Genomic DNA, 21833 nt, shown 5'->3' on the forward strand with positions numbered 1-21833 from the left:
ATTTGAGGATAAAGGTAACCTTTGATAATAACTTTCTGACTGAGATATATCCCAGTTATAGGGAGCTTGCACAAGTATTAGGTCCTGTAAAAGCATGCAGATGTTGACTGAGGTCCTCAGGGAAAAGTCAAGTACCTCAGAATAGGACAGAAAATGTTTCATGCACAGCAGTCCCACCTAAAGCTCCTCAGCAGAAAATGGCTGGTACAGAAATGTTCATCCAGGAGCTGAATTTAAAGCAGGGAAATGTCTGCAGTCAGGGTACATTGATTAGAACACTCTCCTAAGCTCATTGCTCATGATCTTCCTTCAGGTTCCAAACAGCAAAAATAAGGAAGAAAAGTGATGTTCAGACTCCCTTAACCTTATGCTTCAGAGGGCACTGTAAAATTCAGCTACTCAATATTTCAAAGACGGGTACTCTCTTTCTATTGCTGAAACTGTCATTTTTTAAAGAAAATAATGCAGACAGACTGCTGTGCTCTTGTAGCACTCACTTGTACAAGTCATGCATGTTACCCGCCATTGGACAGCAGGATTGCAAATTCATGGAGCTGGGAAATATGATGGAATAAAGGATCATTTGGTCACATAAGCAGTGACATTTCTCTGAGTCTGATAAGCATGAAAACAACTGTCCTAGAAGGAGGCAAACTTTTTTTGAACTCCTCTAAACAAATACTGATTGGTCTAATCTAGTGTCAGTTCTCTCGGTGATGTCCTGAATTGTCACACTTATGTGTAGGCAGATCCCACGGTCAGAACCAGCTGCATTTCAAGAACTGCACTGTGAGTGCATTCATCACTTTAGCCATCAAAAAAAGAAAATTATGTCTTTCCATTTACAAAAAAAAAAATCTTTTCAAAAATAAAAGTCTGGAGCAAAACCACATACTTTAGACAGAAAAAATATTTTTTCAAAATGTATTAACTCTTGTCTTCCAAAACTTAAACCATCATTGACAAGACTGCTTGCCTTGCTGCTTTCTGGTACTTGTTAAGAATGCCTGAAGTGTACTCTTTATAGAAGTAAAATGAACTGTTAGGTAATGAAAGATGTTACATATGCAAATAGTATCATGTTTTCAATAAGAAATAGGTTCACTGTTAAGATAAAGCCTTGCATTAAAACAAACATTTTCTTAAATAAAAAATACTGACTTTTCTGGAAAAGGAACCAGTATAATTCTTATTTACAGAATATAACATTTCAATACATTACATTAGGACCTATCACACTGAGAACTAATGTGAAATTTAGAAATAAAAACATACTACCTTTTATTAAAATAAACTGTATCTCTAATCTAAATACTTCACAGAAACATGAACAATTTTCAAAACTCTTTCCAATGAATGTTTCAGATAAATGTTTTAAAGTAAGTGTTTTAAAATTAATTCTCTTCAATTTTCTTCAAGTATATGAACACATCTGTAGTACAAGAAACTGGCAAATTTCAGGGAAAATTTACGTGGGCAATGAACAATGATAAAGGGGATTTGCTTTCATACTTCCCTAGGACATTTTAAGGCACATATTAGATTCACTCACTCAAGGACTGAAAATCAAACACAAAAAACTTGTTTCATATAGCAACATATAGATAATTTTGTCAAGTAAAACTACTAATTACAAATTGGTCATGAACAAAATAACCCTATCTCAAAAGTCTGAATATAAGGTCAAAATTTCCAAAATATTAAAATGTTTATATACTGTTAATTGTCATCAAACAAGAAAATGTGCCAGTTTTATTACTGCTATCTAAAGTTCTGTGTATTTCCTAATCACTTTAAGCATGATTTATATCTTTACTTACCTTGAAAGAGACATGTTGTTCCATATGACGTAGGAGCTGTGGTTTCTGGGCAGCTGTATAGTCACATACTGTGCATTTAAACTGCTTTCCTGCAATGCGAATAGCAAAAGGAATACATTTTTCTATTTAAGTTCAGAAAACTACTGATTCTATTTCCTCATAAAGATAAATTCCAAAATGCTAAGAATGAAAAATAAGAGAAGTCTGGCACATGGTATGCAAAATTTTGTTTAAATAGAGCTAAGAGCAGAATAAGGGAGGAAAAAAGGCTCGAGTGCAATCTTTAAATTATAAGCATTAAATGCTCTGGAATCTCCTGGAATAGTCACTTGGGAAAGAAGAAAAAGAATTGTTATAGTGCGCCCTAAATGTAAGAAGGAAATCCATTATTTACAACTGCAGGCACAGCTACTTTGCTATTTGTAAAGCACACTCTGAAATCCTTAGAACACCGATGTTTGATCATGTTCACATGGGTTTAGTTATTTCTGTCTCCAACACTGAATTGCTATGATTCAAATACATTTTCCCCTCAAAGCAGTCTCTCTCACTAATCTATTTTTTCCCTTATGATTTAAATGAACACAATTTCCATCCTTTTATTTTCTGGGTTTCACACTCTCTTTCTCCTTATTTTGCCTCTAAGATTGTATCAGTCCTGCTACCTGCAGCCAAATTACAAAGTGCATTAAATACTGAAGGACTTCATTCCTGAATTAAATGTGCACAGGTGGCAAATTGTATTTGACTGATGTGGAAAAAGGATATGCTAAAAACTACTCCAAAAGTAAAAGAATAAAAAAGGTAAAGCAGGAGTAGAATAGATAATGTTCTGTATTATCACAAAGAGATGGAGTTTCTTTAGATTCCAGATGCTGATGAAAAAGGTAAAGGCATTTTATACTAAGTGTGAAAGTTTTTATAAAACACAGCTAAGAAGCACCTTCTGGTATCTAAATAAAAGAATGAAAATCAGGCTTTATGGTTTACTTCTACTCAAAAGTAGTAATGACCCTGGACTACAGAATTGCTTGCTACCATCTCACTCTTGAGAAGTCTGTCTTCTGGAAAAGAACAAATCAGACACAAAACTACTTTATATTCTACAACATAAATTCACCTTGCAGGGCTCTGATATTTGAACAAAAATTGCTTGGATTCATAAGTCAGGAAGACAAGACTCATAAACAGTGAAACAGCTTTCAAGTTCACTTATTTGTGAAATAACTGAAGAACACAAGATGTGTGCTGCTAAGAACTTCTGCAGTGCTGTCACTACAGGAAGGGACACTGGGCCAAGAGAAACTGTCACTCAGGAGGCTGAAAGTTCCCTGACAAACCACATTCCTGGTGACAAATGTCCTCTTCTGTTTCACAAGAGTTTGAAATGCATGAAAAGTTTGCTGGGGTGGACTTAGTGAGGAAAATTACCTAAGATTCCACAGACAGTGAGATCCTGTTTCCACTGGAGACAATGGTAAAACTCACCTTCCAAATGTACTGGGAATTTCCTGGAACAGTTTTGTAAGTGTGAAAAGCAATGTACAAGAGCCTAAGTCTTGGATTTAGTTGTACCAGTGAAAAATGGAGGTTTACCAAAAAGGAACACCAAAAAAGTCATCGAATGGTTTGGTTTGGAAGGGACCGTAAAGGTAATCTTGTTCCAGCCCCCATCACCCCTGTGATGGGCTGGGACACCTTCCACTAAAAGTCACTGGAGTTATTCCAGAAGACGATGAGTTTGAAGCCAGATAAAGAAGACTCCTGGTAATAACAATGCCTCTAGAGCCAAGGTTTCAGCCTGACCTAGCAGTAACTTATAAAAGAACACAGTTCCTCACATGGATTTGAATGTTTAAAGCTAACGTCACACTTTTAAACCCAATCCAGACATGGCTAGATCCTGCTCAACTATAGTGCTGTTCTTAACAACACTAAATTTCAAAGCAGTCTCAGATGAATTGCAGTAATGACTTACACACACATAGATTTGTTCAAGAAATCTAACTAACACACAAGTGAAAACAAATTCAACTTTCATTGCTGAATTTCACTATTTGATCATGCCAGATGGTGAAAACTAAACAGAAAGTTTTTGAAATGAAACCCCATGAAGTGATTTTTTCATGGGGCCATAGAAAGAGACCTTTTTATTTTTCTTTATAGACTGATCATGCTTGAAAATTTTCTTTTCATTCAAATACAACAACTTGCCTCCTTCCCCTAGCAATAAATCACCTGAGGTTTGCATTTGATAAGTAAAACCTTGATTCTCACATAAGTAGCTTAAATGTATATGCCAGACCTACTTGGTATTGATCAAGTTACTTCAAAATACTGGAAAGTACTTTTTGAATAACAAGTGATTTACCAATACGTAGCATTTCTGCAATAACTTTGGTAATAAAACAATAACTATAATCTTCCTGTAAGATGTAGCATATTGATGTGAAAGGGATCATTTCTTCCGCTTGAACACACAGACATAAGCATTAAAAAATATCTCTGACACAGAAACTTCAAATATATTCTAAAAATGTACCAGAGCATTGTGTGCTTTCTCTGAAGATGTAATTTGAAAAAAAAAAGAATGTAAATGAAATGGTCAATAAAAAGTGGAATGAGGTTTCAGACAATTGCATGAGTAACAAAGATCAAGCTACAAAGTCATAATGAAGGTCTGTACAACTTATTCTGTTAAATATGATTATTACTTCAATAGATTCAATTACTTCAATATGATAATCACAGAATAATAAAGTACTGTTGTGCTCTAAATTTTGGTATAAAATGGTATACTTTTCTGGATATGCACCTTGTTTTTTTCAGTTGACATCACAGAAATGATAAAATTGCAGGGCAAATGAAGTGCTGAGTGTGAGACTGTAGAGTAAATGCCCAGGTTTACCACTGGCTGATTAGACACCAGGATCCTAATAAAATTCTCATAGAATAAAACAGTGAGAGACTTGACTTAATAGTAAGAGACAGAACTATTGGCAATTTCAAATTTCTTCTTCAATTCTCAATTTTCTTTTCATATTTATTTCAAATTGAAATAAACAATTCTCTGTAAGAACAAGGAAGGCATACAAAGCCAACATGAATTTCAGTGAAACCTAATATTTTAGAGACAGCTGTCTTTCACAGAAATTAATTTCACAAAGTTTTGAATTATTACTCAAATGGTGTCTGCTGGGAATAAAAAAAACAAACTATAAATCACACTTAGGTATTCAACTGAAAAGCATTTGTTAATAAGGCCTGTGGTAAAGCCAGTATTTATTGTCCTGAAATAGATTTAATGAATAGATAATAGATTTAACGCACTTACCATCAGCAGTATGAAGGAGTTTATGGCTCTTCAAGGTGCCTTTTGATTTGAACTTTTTCCCACACATATCACAAAGGTGGGTTTTCTCCGTGCTGTGACGATTCATGTGAGCTTTCAAGTTGCTCTTGCTGCGAGTGGCGTACTCACAGAGGGAACATTTGAAGGGTTTCACACCTAAAAATGAAATAATATACCATGAAACAACCAGGCTGTGCCTTTCCAGGCAGGACATTTGCTTGAAAGAAATTTCAGATCATGTGAGAAACATGGACAACAACATGTGAGCAACAAGGACAACATGGACTTCAGAATATGGATCACTACAAATAAGAAATTTCATCTATAGCTTCTGTGTAAATGATGCTGAGCTCATGACAGCATCATTTAACTTGCTAAGAGAAAAGAGGAGTTCTTTCACAATTGAATATTGCCCTACTGAAGCCAGGTACTGAGTTTGGCCAGGAAAATACTAGTATTTGGGCCTTCCTTCATTTAGAAGTAAAATCCAGGCTGCCTACATTCATGCCAAGCTGGTGTATGTCTTCCTGTAGAAGTCTTCAGGTAACTCCCATTCTCTGTTTACTACAACCAGCAGTGAGGGAACCTGTTGTAAGGAGGACTGCTTCATTAGGCAGTTAACATGAAAGCAGAAGTTAAATGTGCAAGCTGTGTTTTATGGTTAATTAGTGTCGGATTTGCTAATGGTTCAGGCAGACACAGGCACTTAAAACTTCACTTCCCTCAAACTGTCCAAAGCATACAGACAGATACTCAGTGGGTCATCTAACAGAAGGTCTACAAGAACAAAGTAAATCCTTCAAAGAAAAGCTAAATAAATCTGAACTGGCAGAGTAGTTCAACAGTTTTATGAGGCTCTGCACATTTTAGATTGATAGTCATGACCTTAAAATCAGATTTATAAGTATGAAGAATTACCGTCTGGTTTAAGTAGACTTGATTGCACACTTTGATTTGGGAAGAAATTTCTATTCACCTCTTTCTCCTGCCAGGTAGATGACATGAGTTCCCAGTTCCAGTCAGAATAAAAGAACTTTGTCTATGGAATACACAAGGAATTTCTCTAACCTAAATTCTGCCTTACCTAAACTCCTTAATGGAGGAGAGGCCACTGGAGAAGAGCCCTGCTCTGCTACACAGGCAGGAAAGCTCAGAGTCAGAGCATTCAAACAAATATGCTGAACTACCTAGATGGGAACACTTTGGAAACAAGATACCAGTTCGAGAGCACCAAATCCCATTATCCCCTTCATGCAGAGGAATGGCTGAAGAACCTAAAACCACAGGCAATCTGTTCCATAGATTGCTAAGGTGACTAAAGACCATGTAAGCTGTCTTGAACCTTTTATAAAGATACGAAGACTGGGTATACACAAGATTTTACTGTCTAAAGATTCTAAATTCAAGGCATTTTTAACCCATGTGTTGCCATATTACTGGAATTTCTCCCTAAAAAAAGTCATAAATATGATGAGCATTATCTTAGGAGATTTTGATCACTGTCTGAGTCTGTGGCAGCTAGCTGTCATGCTCTGCAGGATTTAATTAAAATATTCACAGAATTTCATGCATACATCAAAGTAACTGGATTTCAATTGGTTTACTAACAGATTTCCAGACCAAGGATTTTTGGACAAATGTAAAAAGAGCAGCAGAGACTCGTAAGAAGATACAGAAAATTACTTGTTTCAAAATACTGAGCATGTATTTAATTCACTCCTCCTTACTCACATAGAATATCTTATAGATGTTTATGAATGTGTTCTAGAAAACAAAAAATTGCATCAGAATTTTATTAATTTTTATAAGAAATTTAAGCTGTCTGTTAATGTTCTGAATGTGAAGTTTCATATGTGATCCAGAATCCATTAAACTGATTAATTAACCTCCAATGTAGCTTAAAGTTTTACATTCGAGTGTAGAAATAAACTTAAATCTGTTTTTTTATGTCAGCAAAGCTTCAGGGGAATATGAGACTCATTATATGCCCAAAAGCTTAAAACCAGAGCTTTACCTTCATGAGCCCAAATATGACGTTGGAGGTCTGATCCATTCTTCATAAAATAAAAATCACAGTGGGGACATTTCACAGCTCGTTTTCCAATAAGTCCTTTCAGCTGAACTCTTCTGCCAAGAATCTCAGAAATAGTAGTCATTGAAACCTCTGAGAGAAATGTAAAAGGTAGTAAGAACCAGAAGGACATGAGGAAATTTATTTTGTAAGTAATATTGAAGAGCTAGATCCTGATTCAGTCCAACTTTTAAAAAGTTGTATTTCCCCTACTCCCACTCAAAACTGACTTGAACAAAGAGCACAAGGACCTTTTTTTCCTTTAGGCCTTCTAGGATGCTCTGTCCTTTCTATCCTGATCTGTGAACTCACTGTCCTCACTGCCTGTTAAAAAAAATAATAATATTTTAAATATAAAAAAACTCGGTTGGGCCACTGGCACAAAAGATCATTTTATTACTGTGACCCTTCCCTGTAAGATAAATTGGCAATTTTTTCTTCAATATTTTCAAAAGCTTTATTCATGATTTCACCCCAGATTTCCAGATGTCAAGGATCTGAAGACAATTCACTTCAGCCACAGCTACAATGGTCAGAATTCTGATAAATCAGGCACTTTAAAGGGAAAACCAGGCTCATGGAATAAATGAATAAATGTGACTGGAAGGGACCTCTAAGGTCACCTACTCCAAGTACAGTAAACTTTACAGTTCCATTTTCAAAGTTACATCAAGTTGCTTGGAGTCATATCCAGTCCTGTCCTGAAAATATCCAAAGATGCCAATTCTACAGCCTCTCTTGGCCCACTGCAGTGTTTAACCATCCTTACAGTCAAAACTATTTCCCTAGCTCTAGTCAGAATTTTCTTGTTTTGACTGACATCTCTTCACTGTACAGCTCCAAGAAAAATCTCCCTCTGTCTTCTTTTTAATTAGATTGCTGAAGACAGCAATTAAGATTCCTCTCCTGGCCTTTTCTTATTGAAGCTAGACACACTCAATTCTGTGTATTTCCTTCATATGAGATAATGTTTTGATTCTCACAGTGAAAAAGTTCAAAATAATGAAGTTTAAATTAAAGTGGCCCAGACGCATAATGAAAATATTGCCAGATGCTTTTAAAAATAAATCACATTGCTCAATGCACGTCAGATGAATGAAATGCTATCTCCTGACTTAATGAAAGTACAACACTCATGCAATCTAAACCTTAAAACATGAAAGCCCCAAATCTTATAAATTTGAAAGTTCCTGTCTAAACTTCAATTTTTACCAAAATCACCTTGTCTCCTGATGATTGATCCCAGAATGGAATCACAAAAATCCTGCCTGAACTCATATACAGGGAAAGTAACCTCAAAAGGTAACTATAAAAGCCCATGAACTGAGCAGAAATAAGTTCTAAGATACCAAAAAATGAAAAATACAGCCATAAGTCTGAACCCTCATTCTGCCTTTCATGGCTTAGATCCTTCATTCATGACTGCAGGCTAGGATGTCTGCTCAGTGGGGAGCTATGGAAGCTGATGCCTCTCATGCCTCAGAACTATTAAGAAATATATTAAATCAGACAGTGGATGAAAGGTAGATAATTCTGAGAGCTGGGACCAGAACAGAAGACTCCTCCTTCACTGCTGAGTACAAAAATCATTGGGCAATAAAGCCAAGCTCTCTTATCTCTTTGGTTTGAAATACTGCTCTGCCAAAGTCTACGGAGATTTTTGTCTCGCTGCCTTCATGGGACCAAAATTCAACCCCTCTGTAAATACAGAAGAGGAAGGACTACTTTTTGATTTCATACTTTCTACTTGATGAAACAGAAGAGACAAGGGAGCAGGGCATACTGAATGATACTAAGAGAGGAAGGAGAGGGGGACATCTAGAACATTTTAATGATAAATGTGTAAGTCTTTCCATTTAAATTAATTTTTGATATTTCATTTTAAAATTCAATTCCTGTTAAATGGTACCCATCTTTCCTTTAATCTTAATTAATTTTAATTTATATTTTTGAAAACAGCTGCACTCATGCCACTGCAGTATTTAATAGCTTATACCATCAGACCCCTCACATTTATATGGCTTGTAATTAAGTGTGGTGCACAAATAAAGGATTTCTTCCTGATTACAAGAAGAAAATTCACAGAAATAAAAAAGATTTGTGCATTAATTCTCCTCCATATATTAAAGGAGGCTTGTTGCATAACTGTTGCATAGGCATAACTTAGTGCTTCTTTAGTGTCATAGAGATACATCTTATAAATCTGCTATTCTGCCTTTGAGCTCTATTCACCCATGATACAAGAATGAAAAATGAAAACATAAAATAATAGTGAAGATTTTCTTTCTAAACCTTATTTCTATTGTAAGAGTTTAAAAGACCTACTTGAATTAAAAAAAAATACACTATACTTTTTTTAGAGGGATTCAGATACCAAATGAATTGTTCAGGAGTATTTAAATCCACGAGTTTAGTACTTCAGGGCTCCAGGGTTAACTGGTATTTCTGGACCTCAGATATAGCACACAGTGATCATTCAGCAGTCAGTGGACCTGTACAGGCTAATGATCACATGTAAGGGCACAGAACATCATTGTCCTGCCAGTTCTCAGGTCCTGTTATTTAGGAATATCTCCTATGCTCCCTGCCTGAGGCACACAAAGGCTTTAAAGGCACAGTCCTTGAGATTCAATTTCTATGCTTACTGGAGTTATACCTCCTGACTACAGTACAGTTCAGAAGCCTTTTCTCATCTCAATTTCCTGCATCAGACATGTCCTCTGACGTACGACAAGCCCTCCAACCAACACTGCTCTGGAGTGGTCTGCAAATAAAGAGGTTTAGTAACTAAAGAGCTGAAGTGGGAGTTAAGGACGAAATTAAAGTGAAGGAAATTGTTTAAAACACGGGTCTAGCACTATCTAGTGGCAGTAAGAAGATAAACTACTGCTTTACCTATTATGCTGTACATCTGACAAGAAAGACAAGGAAAGTTACATGAATTTAATTGGATTTTTTTCCCTTAGGCTCAGTCTGAGCATGACCAGTGTTTTCCTTCTTTGTATCCAATTATGTCAGGTGATAAGGAGCACTGTAGATGAATTAATGAAAGTGTCACCTCTCCCTCCTCTGCAGTAGCAGCAGGGATTTCTATCCAACATAACACAGATCCTGAGAAGCAGGAAATTAGGAACATGCCAGTGTGGCTTTGCTGAGTTCAAATCAGTGAGGTTTAAATTAGTCCCCACACCAGCATTTTGGCATCAAATTCCCAAGATCTAAGAAAGAATTGTTTACTCAGGCACAGCACATTGACTCACCATATTCATGTTATCTTGTACTTGCACTGATAAATCAGGACACCAGAATGCAAGGTATAAACAGAGTTTGGAGCAGTTTGCTGCATCCAGCCAGGCTTGCCAGCTCCATTACTGCTGGCCACACCACATCCCAGCTGGTTCTAGCAGGAGCCCTGCTGCAGACTCCAGCTGGCCCTGGGGGTCCAGCCCAGCCCATGGGACCTGGGCATGCACAGGGCCAGCTCTGCATTCCCATCAGGCAGCTACAGACAAATCATGAGCCCTGAACACATTCCTGTTAATTCATGTAAGGCCAGTGGGAATTTTACATCTCCTGGGCTGCTACAGGATGTCAATATGCCTGATCCCAAACTTCCAGTGCTTAATTTGAATTCACCCTTTGCCAGATTTCTTAGCACAATTACCTGACATATTCCACAACAAATATGCTCAAACAGTAACACTTTTCACTCTAAATTCTAACATCTGCAAAACCAACACAATTCTTACTCTAAACCAGTTGAATTAGAAATAGACTCTTCTCTTTCTTAGAAATGTATTCACATTAAACTGCTCATTATAAAACCTCATTCATTTATTGCAATAGACTGAAAAATCTTCCTTGATTTTTTTTCTTACCAGGGTGATTTGTCTTGATGTGAGATTTTATAAGTCGATCTTCAGAAAATGACTTCTCACACACAGGACAGGAATAACTCTTTTTATCCTTAAGTGAGAAAGAAAGAGATTGCCTTTTTAGTCCACTGGTATAATCACTATAGTCATTATTCAGTAATACATGGTTCTCAACAAAGTTATAATTCAAGGTTCGGTTTTAAGGAAAAAATGAATGTATTTATAGTGAAATAAGTGAAGGAGAAATATTAAAAGACTCTAGGCCCATCATTAATCCTCATGAATACAGGGCTCCAAGTCACAGCAGATGAGAATATGCACAATAAATGTAAGCATTATCTTCTGACTGACTCTGTGGAAAATCAGGAGTCGAAAGATCAAGCCACATAACAGAAGAAAATGTATTTGATGTAAGCAGTAATATTTAGGGGTTTTTCTCCTTTTTTTATACAAGTCCATCCTTCTGAAACCAGGATCAGATCTTACCCTTCTGAAGACAACCACCACTATGTGGATTTATGAAATGTCCTGAAATTGAGCAGCAGAGTTAACAATGACAGTGTCTACATTCTAGCTATTCATTATTCAGTGTCTACATTTCTAGCTATTTTATAAATAATCAGCATTTTATGTATTACAGATAAAGTTTTATTCTAGTATTTTGATTTAAAGACTACTCTGGATTTTCTCAGGGTCACAATTTAACACTATCAATCAAGTTCAAGTGGAAAGTTTTGATGTCATCTCTTCCTATATGTAATTTTAGTCTAATTGTGATTTTCCTGTCTTTACAAATGCATTTAACTCCTAAAAATGTAGGAATTTTCTCCCTTACACTTTAAATCAAACCTTGACAGTCACAATATAAATTGGAGAGACTGATCTTTCCAGAAGTACCTGCTGGCACTGGATGCTCAATCAAATGAGTGGGTCATAGTCACCTCTGCACTGAGTAGATTAATTTATGAGTGGATTATCAAAACCACAGATGGAGGGAGTCTAGTTACTACTGACAGCTGGGCAGGTGCCCAGGTAACACAGCACTTGGCTGGAGAGGTGCAGCTGCCCACCTACCAGAGATCTCTGAAAAGGCGAGCTGGAGCCACAGAACAGACACTTCACTACTTATTCCAGGTCAGAAATACTTCCTGAAGAGTGTGGAAGGAAGATTATTGATCAAAATGGGACAGACCCCTGTGTAATGAGGGAGAAATTTGGAGATCACAGGAGGCTAAGGGTCCTGGACTCTACCAGTTTCTGACCTTTGACCAAAGAGCATCTGAATAGCAAGGAGGACTGTACAAGGAGGTCATTATCGTCCAGATGCTGCAGTTGTACAGCTGTATACGGACACCTCTCTTGAAAGGAAAGCAAAAACTGATGGGTTTTCATGGCAGACAGGCTTTGGAATATGATGCAGCATTTGCAGTCAGTCTCATCTACCTCTGAGAAACAAATCCCTGTGTTGAAGCACCTACAAGTTAAAACCAGCAGTAGCCCCAGAACCCCTGGGCTGAAATAGCAATAAACACTCCCACAACTGTAGGATATGGAGCTCTCACTGCCATTAATATGGCAGTGGCACAAGGAGAATTCTGTCTGAGCTGACAGACATTTGCTCCTGTGAGAAAACCTGCACCAGGGACTGGGGATGGCAGCTACACAAGGATTACCACCCTGAGGGCTGTACCTTGCTGTGATGGAGTTGGGGCTGTCATCATTTTAAGCCCTAAGAATCTAAAGGGAAAAAAAAGGAACATCAAAGAATACTAGCTGAGTTTTGGAAGAGATTCAAGGAGCCTACAAAGCTGACAAAACCTTGAAAAAGAGCTGTTGGTTTGTAGAATTAGGGTCTCTCAAACAATATAACCTAAATCTGCTACTGATGATTCTGGATTTCTACCTGAACACGTTACTCCAATAAAGATTGGTAGATTAATCATAACAGAACTCCATAGCAATGTCTGCACCTTTTCAAAGATGTAGTTGCATGATCACATTCATAATTTGACACATATAAGAAAAATAGCACAAAATCATCTAGGGGCTCTTGAGCTGAAATGTGTTGACAGATCTCAGCCTGTTCTTCAAACTTGCTATATATCTGATTATAAAATATACAATAAATAAAGGAAAAAAAATAGTATACTTTTAATGTGCAGTTGGGTGTCACTGGTCTCTACTACTCACTAAATTAAGTATTTCTCAGTGTGACCACAACATTGAGACAAATGTTAAAAAAGAAAATAAAAATTCAACACTCCATTACACACACGCTACTTCAGCTGAAGTGCTGTTAACTGTGACAACTTCACATTCTTATTAATATTCTTGAGGAAGGCAAGGCTATAAGCCTATATCTTAGAGGAAAAATCAAAATAATCAGTAAATGCATCAAGAGCTATAGAGCAACATGAATGGATGGGTCCTGAGAACTCATCTTTCCACAAGACAATGGTAACAAAATTCTTCAACAATGAAATAACGCCAACAGCTTTTTTCGAGCTGTTAGAAAATTATCTACACCACGTTCTGCAGAAGTGATCTGCAAAAGGGTTATCTTTTGTAGTGTAACAGAGCATGCCTAGGAGCACTGAGTCCCTTCAAAGTGTGTCTGTAAAGCTCCAGTTTCTCACAGAGAATGCCCAGCTGAACCCAAACCTTTCCTTGCTGCGTATCCAGGCCAGTGCCAGAGTACTGGAGCTTATGCTGTCAGCTTGGAATGCTTGAGTGTTCTTCTGTTGGTGCTTCGAGAGCTTGTGTGAGTCCTTCTGTGCAATCCCATCACTCTCAAAACAGCCCTTAAAGATCCCCTGTTGCAAATGAAGTATTTCAGAGCATCCAGACCACAACACAGAGCCCCAGAGAAGCTCCCCTGCTCCACAGCTCCAGCTCTTCAGGTGCCCTGGCCACAGGTGATCACAGAAACCCTTTGAGGGCTGAGGTTGCAGAAATACCTGAATCACATTCTCAGCATGCAAGTTCTCCTCTGGCAAGAATGAAAGTTATTTTTCCTATGCCTTATTGAAATACCTGCCTTTTAAATGCCTTTGAAGGTTTTTTTGAAGGGCATGAACAGAAGCAAAGCATGGAGAGCACTGCATCTACCTTTGTTAGAGACCAGCTGGAAAGTCCAATCAGCTGTTTAAATTTCAAAGGCAATCACTGCCTGATACTTGCTCAACATCCCTATTAGCCAATTTGAGAAAATATAAGAAACTTAAAATAATTCCTAAATAAAGGTAGGTTTTTGACTGAAAGTGTTGTTTACATTCCATAAAACAGGAATTTAATTAGGTATGTAAGTATTCCTAAACCTAGTGAAAATAAATTAGCCTAATACTATCACAAATTTTCTTGTTTATACTATTTCTTTATTAAATAAGGCCACTTACATAATAATCACAATGCACTTCTCTTTATATAAATGAATTAAAATTGTGCTAAGAAAGCATCAGCTATATTGCATTATACATTTATAGTGCTCTGAAGAGAATTTGATTTCTCTGAGGCATGTGTTTCAAGATAATTCAAGTGGTAGGTATACAAGTATACAGTCACAAAAATAAAAATTAAAACCCTCTACTAAATATTGGCACTCACAGAACATTTCCAGGAAAATTTCCCATGACTCAATTAACACAATATTTGATCGCATAATTTTTTAGAGGAATCAAAGCCTGCTCCTACATCTATCCAGATCAACAGAAATTTTATTTCTAACACCCATGGGATCAGAATTAGACTCCCAAGTTACACTTCTGAGGAGTGAAGACCACCAGAAATCTTCCCCACAGTAGTCATGATATTCAAATAAAAATCTTCCCAAAAGATTCCTGCATTAAACTGATGTTCCATTAAAATGCAACTCAGCTAAAAGGATGTGATGTACCTAGGAGAGAGCTGTGCACACATGTGAAGGAGGCTACAGAAAAACGTGCAGATGTTTAGGCAGACTTTTCTGAAGTCTGGCAAGAAGCAGAACTCAGCTCACAAAATGACAAGCACCTGTACACAGTACTCAAGCTTTTTTTTTTGTGCACTATTAGTAAAAACAAATGCCAAGCTGACATTCATTATGGAAGTGAGGACTAAGAGCAAAAGCAGCTTTCCAGCTGAGTGCCCAATCATTAGACCAGAGATGTTTTTGTTAACTGCTTTCCTTTGCAGTACCTTGCATTCTTGACTGCTCAGCAGCAGTGCTCCAGAGGCAGAGGTAACACAGCCAGAGCAGTGACCATGTGAAAATTTACTCTCCTCAGAGAAGGGCAAATAAGCAATCAGAGCTTGAGCATCTCACATCCTACCACAGCTATGCTATTACATGAAAGGTCAACAGCATAATGGAATTTCTAAGCATCCTTCCAAAGACAAGAATAATTTATGTCCCAAAATGTGCATGAAAGCAGATGTAGGCACCTAATAATGGATGGTGGTTCTCAGTCTGAACTGCAGTTTTATAGAGGTGCTAAGGTTGCAGTATCAATTCCACATACAGACTTAAAATATTTTCAGAGACAAACCTCGTTGTGATGTTTATCTGCTCAGCACAGTGAGTGTGGCAAAAGCCACTGGGGGTTGTAAACAAACTCAGGTACCACCTTCAGCATTGTTTAATTCCACACCCTGCTCTTTAATGTTACCATGAGCTCATTCATAATATAAATTGTAGTAAAGCAATTTCAAATTGCCCAGCCCTTTCCTAGGTCCCATGACACTGAAGTGATTGGTCATGTCACAGTTTGAACTTTGGAGGAGCTCAATAAATGCCAATAAACATCAAAAATCTACAATGAAAAGCCCTAGGAGCAAAAGATGAGCACTGAAAATCAGAGAATATATACAAAGTTTTGGTTTTGAATCAAGCCACACCTCAATTCCCAGGCTTCAAAAGTACAAACCTTCCCTGTAACAATGTGTAGCAAACACAGAAGGCAAGAGGCAGCACATTCACACTCCCTATCATCATCTGCCAGAGAATAACCAATCCCAAATTCAGTGCAAGACTTGGGTGCTGCACAGAGAGTAAGGTGGGTGTCCATGCAGTGATATATACAAGGATGAAGGGAAAGCTGCTTTTCAATACCCATCATTTATCTTCTACAAATAATGCAGGGATCCAGCTGAAATGCAGACAGCAAGGAGATGATGAAGGATACACACTGACACAAGGAACTGAACTGAGATTTCAATACCTTCTGTCTCCAGAGAAGTTTAAATTTTAACATTTATTAAGAATTAATTTTTCAAATTAAAATCCACATTTAACTGTGCATAGATATATATTTGAAGAAGTGGTCCTTTTCACTAAGATATGCATGGAGTAAATACACCAAGCAGTGGGCAGAAAGATCAATATGAGAATTGCCAAATTCAGTTACTAAATAAATTCTAATACATGAATTTTTCAATCCATTTAAATGAATATATTTGACAGTAAGCATCAGTAAGTATGCTTCTGAAAGACCTTGCCATCACAATGCTTTTAATTATGAAATCCATTTTCTCAATTCTATTTAGAATTATGAAAATGATCTTCCTGGTGGGAGCTGTTGGACATTCATCACACTTGAAAAACAGGTACTTACAGAAGGATATAGAAGAGCTAATTGTAGACTCTTTTTTCTTAAGTGTTCTTAGACATCAATTACACAGATTTTTGCTGTCAGATGGGCATTGTAAACATCATGAATTCAAAAACATCCAAAAAGAGTGTCTATTATGTGAATTTTCTGCACTTTTCACAACAAATTCAGATTCCATTTCAAATATTTACAGAATGGGAGGATACAAGGGGGGAAATTTTCCTTTTTGTGTCATCTCTTCTGTTTGGTTTTAAAGTTCTTCAGAAGTAACTGCTTAAGAAGAGCAGGAGGTGAAGTGTTGTTCTGTTACAAATACCTTTAAAGTAACTTCAGCTGTTGGAAATACTGACCAATAGCCTACCAAGACCTGGTTTTAGCACATGGCACTCTGGCAGGCTTTCTGAACAAGACAGGAACCTTTAAAATGTGATCTCTCTATCAACACAACAGAAAATGTTAGACATTCAACTGCAACTAGGTGGAGATACTAGGAAAAAAATCCTTTTAAACAACTTAAATATCTTTTGTCTGTAGTAATTAAGAAGAATATATTTTCATTTTACACAAGTCATTTATTTATGAAGGAAGGGAATTCAGGTTCACAGAATGAAGTAATGTAACAATAGTACCAACTTTATTCTACTTGCTCAAAGGATCTGAAAATACTGGGAAAACCAAAGAAAGAAAATGGACACAGACATACTCCCCTGGAAAGAGCTCTAAGAAGGTCCTAAGTCAGGTATTCCCAGAAGTATGCAGAGAACACACAGGTTAGAACCCTGAGCTATGTCTTCAAGTATTACCACAGACCTACAAATGCTATAAATGCTGAAGAAGACACTGAATTCAGACAAACACACATTTGGTTTGCTACTCACCAGATCTGAGTGAACTTTAAGGTGTGCCTGGAGCTTGTATTTATCTGGAGTGGAGTAGTCACAATGTTCTGTGGGACATTTCAGCAAAATATTGCTGTGTTTCTGGATGACGTGACGCTTAAGGCAGTTCTTGGTGATGGAAGAATAATTGCACTGGGAGCAGTAATATAAATGTTCTCGAGTGTGCGTACGGACATGCATGTCATAGTGCACCTGGTACCAAAACAACTTGCCTGAAAATTGAATTAGACATGAAGAAAGGAATTCCTAAACAATTGTTAGTGAAAATTCAAAAAAATAACTAGTTTTCTTTCAGGACAAAGCACACTGTTTGAATCCTGTCCTTTTGTCTTTAGTGAAAGTTTGTCTACAAACCCTTCGGTACTGAAAATATATTTACAAATCTACCTTTGCCTAAGAAGATCATGTTATATGTCCTGAAACAGCCTAACAAGAGCAACTTTAGTACATATCAATGATCTTTTTCCTAAAGAAAAAGTCCTTTACATCTGTTCTCTTATGCAAAGAATGCAACTGTACACTAAAAGAGACTGTTAAAATATTTTTTGTTACTTTCTTTCTTGTTATTACCTCTTAAAAGCCTTTTGGCATAATGGCACCAAAAAGTTCAGAGCAATTAATCTAAAGTACAATGTTATGATATTCCAAAAACTTGTTTTTTCACATTTTGATTTCTTTCCCTTTTCAAGAATGAAAACTACAAAATATATCCCAAATTGCTTCCTTTCCAGTTACATAAACACAAACATTTTCAGTTAGAATAAGTGGGAATGGTGTGCTATTCCCACTTCATAAATTAAAAAACCCAAACAATTACAATCAGGATAGTCTTGATCTGATACCATGTAATTAAAATTTTATTCTCAAAGAACCTGGTTCAAAACAAGACACAAAATTATGCCAGTATCTATGTTTCTATTGTACAGAATGTATATTACTATACATCCTCCTACAGGATATGAAAAAACCTGGATTTTATACTAAGCTGATAACGCAGCTCAAGCATTGAGCTGATGATGCTGGTCACATGCCTAAATCTGCTGTGCTTGGCCCCAGTGAAAGTTGTGACTTGGGGAGATGCATGTGGACAGAAATAATCTAATTCTATCAAATTTCACATCAACAGAAAATTGAGCCTTGCAAGGTATTGCTTTGCTATATACTACTAGTTGGTTTTTTTTGAGGAGATTTGACTCATTTCACATAATTTGTACAGCAAAAAATAAATCCCACTGGACCCCAGAATCCATACTGAACTACAAAATTAATGCTGCTGCAAAGATATACAATTATATCACTGTAAACTGGAGGAGCAGGAAAAAGCTCACTGCACGAGATTTTAAAAACCCCAAACATAATTCCACTGCTCCTTACCACAGTATTCACATTCCAAGTCTCCATAAACCTTCCTTATCCTCTCCAGCAGCTCAGTGTTCATTTGTCTCTTCTGCAAGCTGTCCAGGATCTGCATGAAGGCCACGGATCCATTCCCTCCACTGGCTGTAGCTGTGTTGGAAGAGGCTGCTTGTGGGCTGGTGGCTGCACCAGCTTCTGCTGCTGCCAAAGGGTCCGTGGGTTCTGCTGAATTTTGAATGGGTGGATTGCTTAATTCTGATTCACCAGGAGGAACAGACTGGATTCCCTCTCCAAGAACTGAAAGGTTCTCAGTCATTGCATTGTCCTGACTCACATTTAAACTTTTGTCTTCAGATAGTAAAAGATTAATTTCTTCAGCCTGCTCGTTTACAGAACTGCAGTGAGTAACTACCTCTTCATTTGGAGGAGAACCCTTTAACTCCTCAGGGCCAGCAGTACCATTTTTCAGCAGGAAGCAATCTGATGTTACACAGGGCTGAATGTCTGGGACTGCTACGTCCGTTGTCTGACACAGTGTCTCTTCTACATTCTTCACCAGAGGATTTTCTAATTCTAAGGAAAGGACTGCATCAATTTTTACATCACCATTATGCTGACCATCGTGGTTTACACCTGCAGCTGCTGATTCACCTTTAGAAGCAGATGGCTGTGGGGTGTTAACAGCATCAGTACTCGTGACAGTCGATTCACCTGCAGTTTGTGTCTGCTGTTCACCAAGGGCCTCTGGCTGGATGTCACCTCCTGGCTCAAGCAGGCAGAAGCTTTGGTTGATGGAACTATTAAAAACAAAATCCTCCTGCAGCTCTGCGTGCACATCTTTGATGTGAGCACGCAGCCTCACAGAACTGACAAACTTCTTCAGGCACACAGAACACACGTACACAAAAGGGTGCTTTCGAACGTGAAGCTCCAGGGCTTGGTATTTAGTGGCTCCATGCCCACAGAGCTCACAAGCAAAGGGTCTTTCATCACCATGAACGAGCATGTGACGGTCGCGGTCCAGCTCATTTTTGAATTTGCGCTCACAAATATGGCAGTCATAGAGAAGCTGCCTTTTGCCCTCTCGCGTCATCAAGCGAAGCTCATCAAAAACATCTTTCACCTTTTTGTCCTGAAGGTCGTGAGTTTCCTTCATATGCTTGATCAAATTTTTAACATCTGAGTATTTCTTTTTGCAGAAACGACAGTGCTGCTTAATCTTCTTGTGAACCCTTTCGATGTGAACTTTGAGATGGCCTTTGCTGAGACAGGTGAAGGTACAATAATCACAGCTGAACTTCTCCCCCGTGTGCTTCCGCAGGTGAACGTTCAGGTTGGCTTTGATGGCACTGGCATAACTGCAGTAAGAACACTTGTAAGGTTTCTCATTTGTATGAATCCTCAGATGTGCTTGGAGGGAGTGTTTAAATTTGAACACCTTGTTACAGTATTCACATGTAAAAATTTTCAGTTGAGTTGGGCCCAACCTAAAAAAACCCAAACAAACAGTTATATTTACAGCAGTGAACCTTGGTAACATCATGTTTGAAATTTCCCTAGACATTCATAATGGACAGAAATGCTTAGTTTTTAAAAAAATGTATTCTCCAAAGACATTTTAAATTATACAGCTTATTCATAGTTAATTTTCAGTTCTTCCTTTATTTAAAGGTCTCAGAAAAATACCCCAGGGTTTCTTGAAAATGGATGGGGAAGCACTTCATTCATATCCTGCATGAACACAAATATAAGTACTTCAAAACTACCTGCTTGTTTTCATTGCCTGTTCATATGGGGTTTGCTGAATGGCATATTCTTGATATCCTTTCCGTTGTGATGGGTCTTGGACTGTCGTGTCTGGAGTTTTGGGTTCACTTTCATGAGGAGAAGCCTCAAGAGGAACAATTTTTCTGGCTCCTAAAGGAAGAATGAAAAGAATGCTCATTAAAAATTTCACACTGAAAACATGCATTATCTATAAAATAAAAGTGTAGATTAAACAATAAATTCTATAATCATTATTTTGACAGTTTTTGTTTCTGCTGTTAATGATGGATACACTTCCAGAAGCCATCAGTACCTACATCACAGTTCTGTTTAAATAACTTGCCAGGACTGATAGCTCAGAGCCTTATTCATAGTGCTTGATGCCTGCTACGAGGAGATCCTACATCCATATATTTCCACCTTCAAAAGATTGTAAATCTTCTAAATAAAATCTGCTTTATACCACATCCTTTGCAAAATTACACCAAGCTGTCCAATCAGTTGCACAAATAAGGTTGGGGAAAAGTTTAGTCTAAAAGACAGTTTAGTCTATATTTAAAACTATGTACATCTTTTCCTTAAACTCCTTTTATTTTGGGGTATACTGCCATCCCTCAGAATAAAAGAACATGTTTGGAACAGGCTTCCCAGGGCAGCGGTCACAGCTCCAAGCCTGACAGAACCCAGAAAGTGTTTGGACAACTCTCTCAGGCACATGGTGTGATTCTTGGAACTGTCCTATGCTGGGCCAGGAGATGGACTCAGTCTTTGTGGAGCCTTTCAGACTCAGGATATTCTGAATCTGTGTTCCATGTGCACTTCTCAATCTCCACTGGGAGCAGAAGGGTCTCTACTGAATGCATTTAGCCCAGATTCCTGAAGATATTATTTATAAAATATAGGCAGTACTAACATAAAGTCTCTGAAACCACAGTGGGGGTTACCCAACAACAGGCGTGAAAAACTTAGTGAGGAGTCTAGGAGGACATGGAGGAAAGAAGTGTTGTAGACAACAAGGAGAAAAACAGAGATTCTGTGGGTCCTTCAGAGTCATTTTAAGTGGGAAATGGAGATATTTTGACAAGAGGCCATATAAAGCTGTTGAAGC

General features: G+C 37.6%; 1 protein-coding gene across 3 annotated transcripts in view; it reads right to left on the bottom strand.

The window, feature by feature from the left end:
* Positions 1-21833, bottom strand: part of ZFAT (zinc finger and AT-hook domain containing) — an 89314-nt gene that overhangs the window by 22827 nt on the left and 44654 nt on the right. For all 3 annotated transcript variants that reach the window (XM_038164570.1, XM_038164562.1, XM_038164579.1), the window contains 7 exons: positions 20725-20875; positions 18977-20445; positions 17582-17814; positions 11122-11209; positions 7187-7336; positions 5155-5328; positions 1821-1909 (listed from right to left, as the gene is read on the bottom strand). In XM_038164570.1, the coding sequence (XP_038020498.1) occupies positions 1821-1909; positions 5155-5328; positions 7187-7336; positions 11122-11209; positions 17582-17814; positions 18977-20445; positions 20725-20875 (2354 nt within the window). The remainder of the gene's footprint in view (positions 1-1820; positions 1910-5154; positions 5329-7186; positions 7337-11121; positions 11210-17581; positions 17815-18976; positions 20446-20724; positions 20876-21833) is intronic.

The sequence above is a fragment of the Motacilla alba genome, chromosome 2, assembly GCF_015832195.1.
Source record: "Motacilla alba alba isolate MOTALB_02 chromosome 2, Motacilla_alba_V1.0_pri, whole genome shotgun sequence".
Lineage (NCBI taxonomy): Eukaryota > Metazoa > Chordata > Aves > Passeriformes > Motacillidae > Motacilla > Motacilla alba.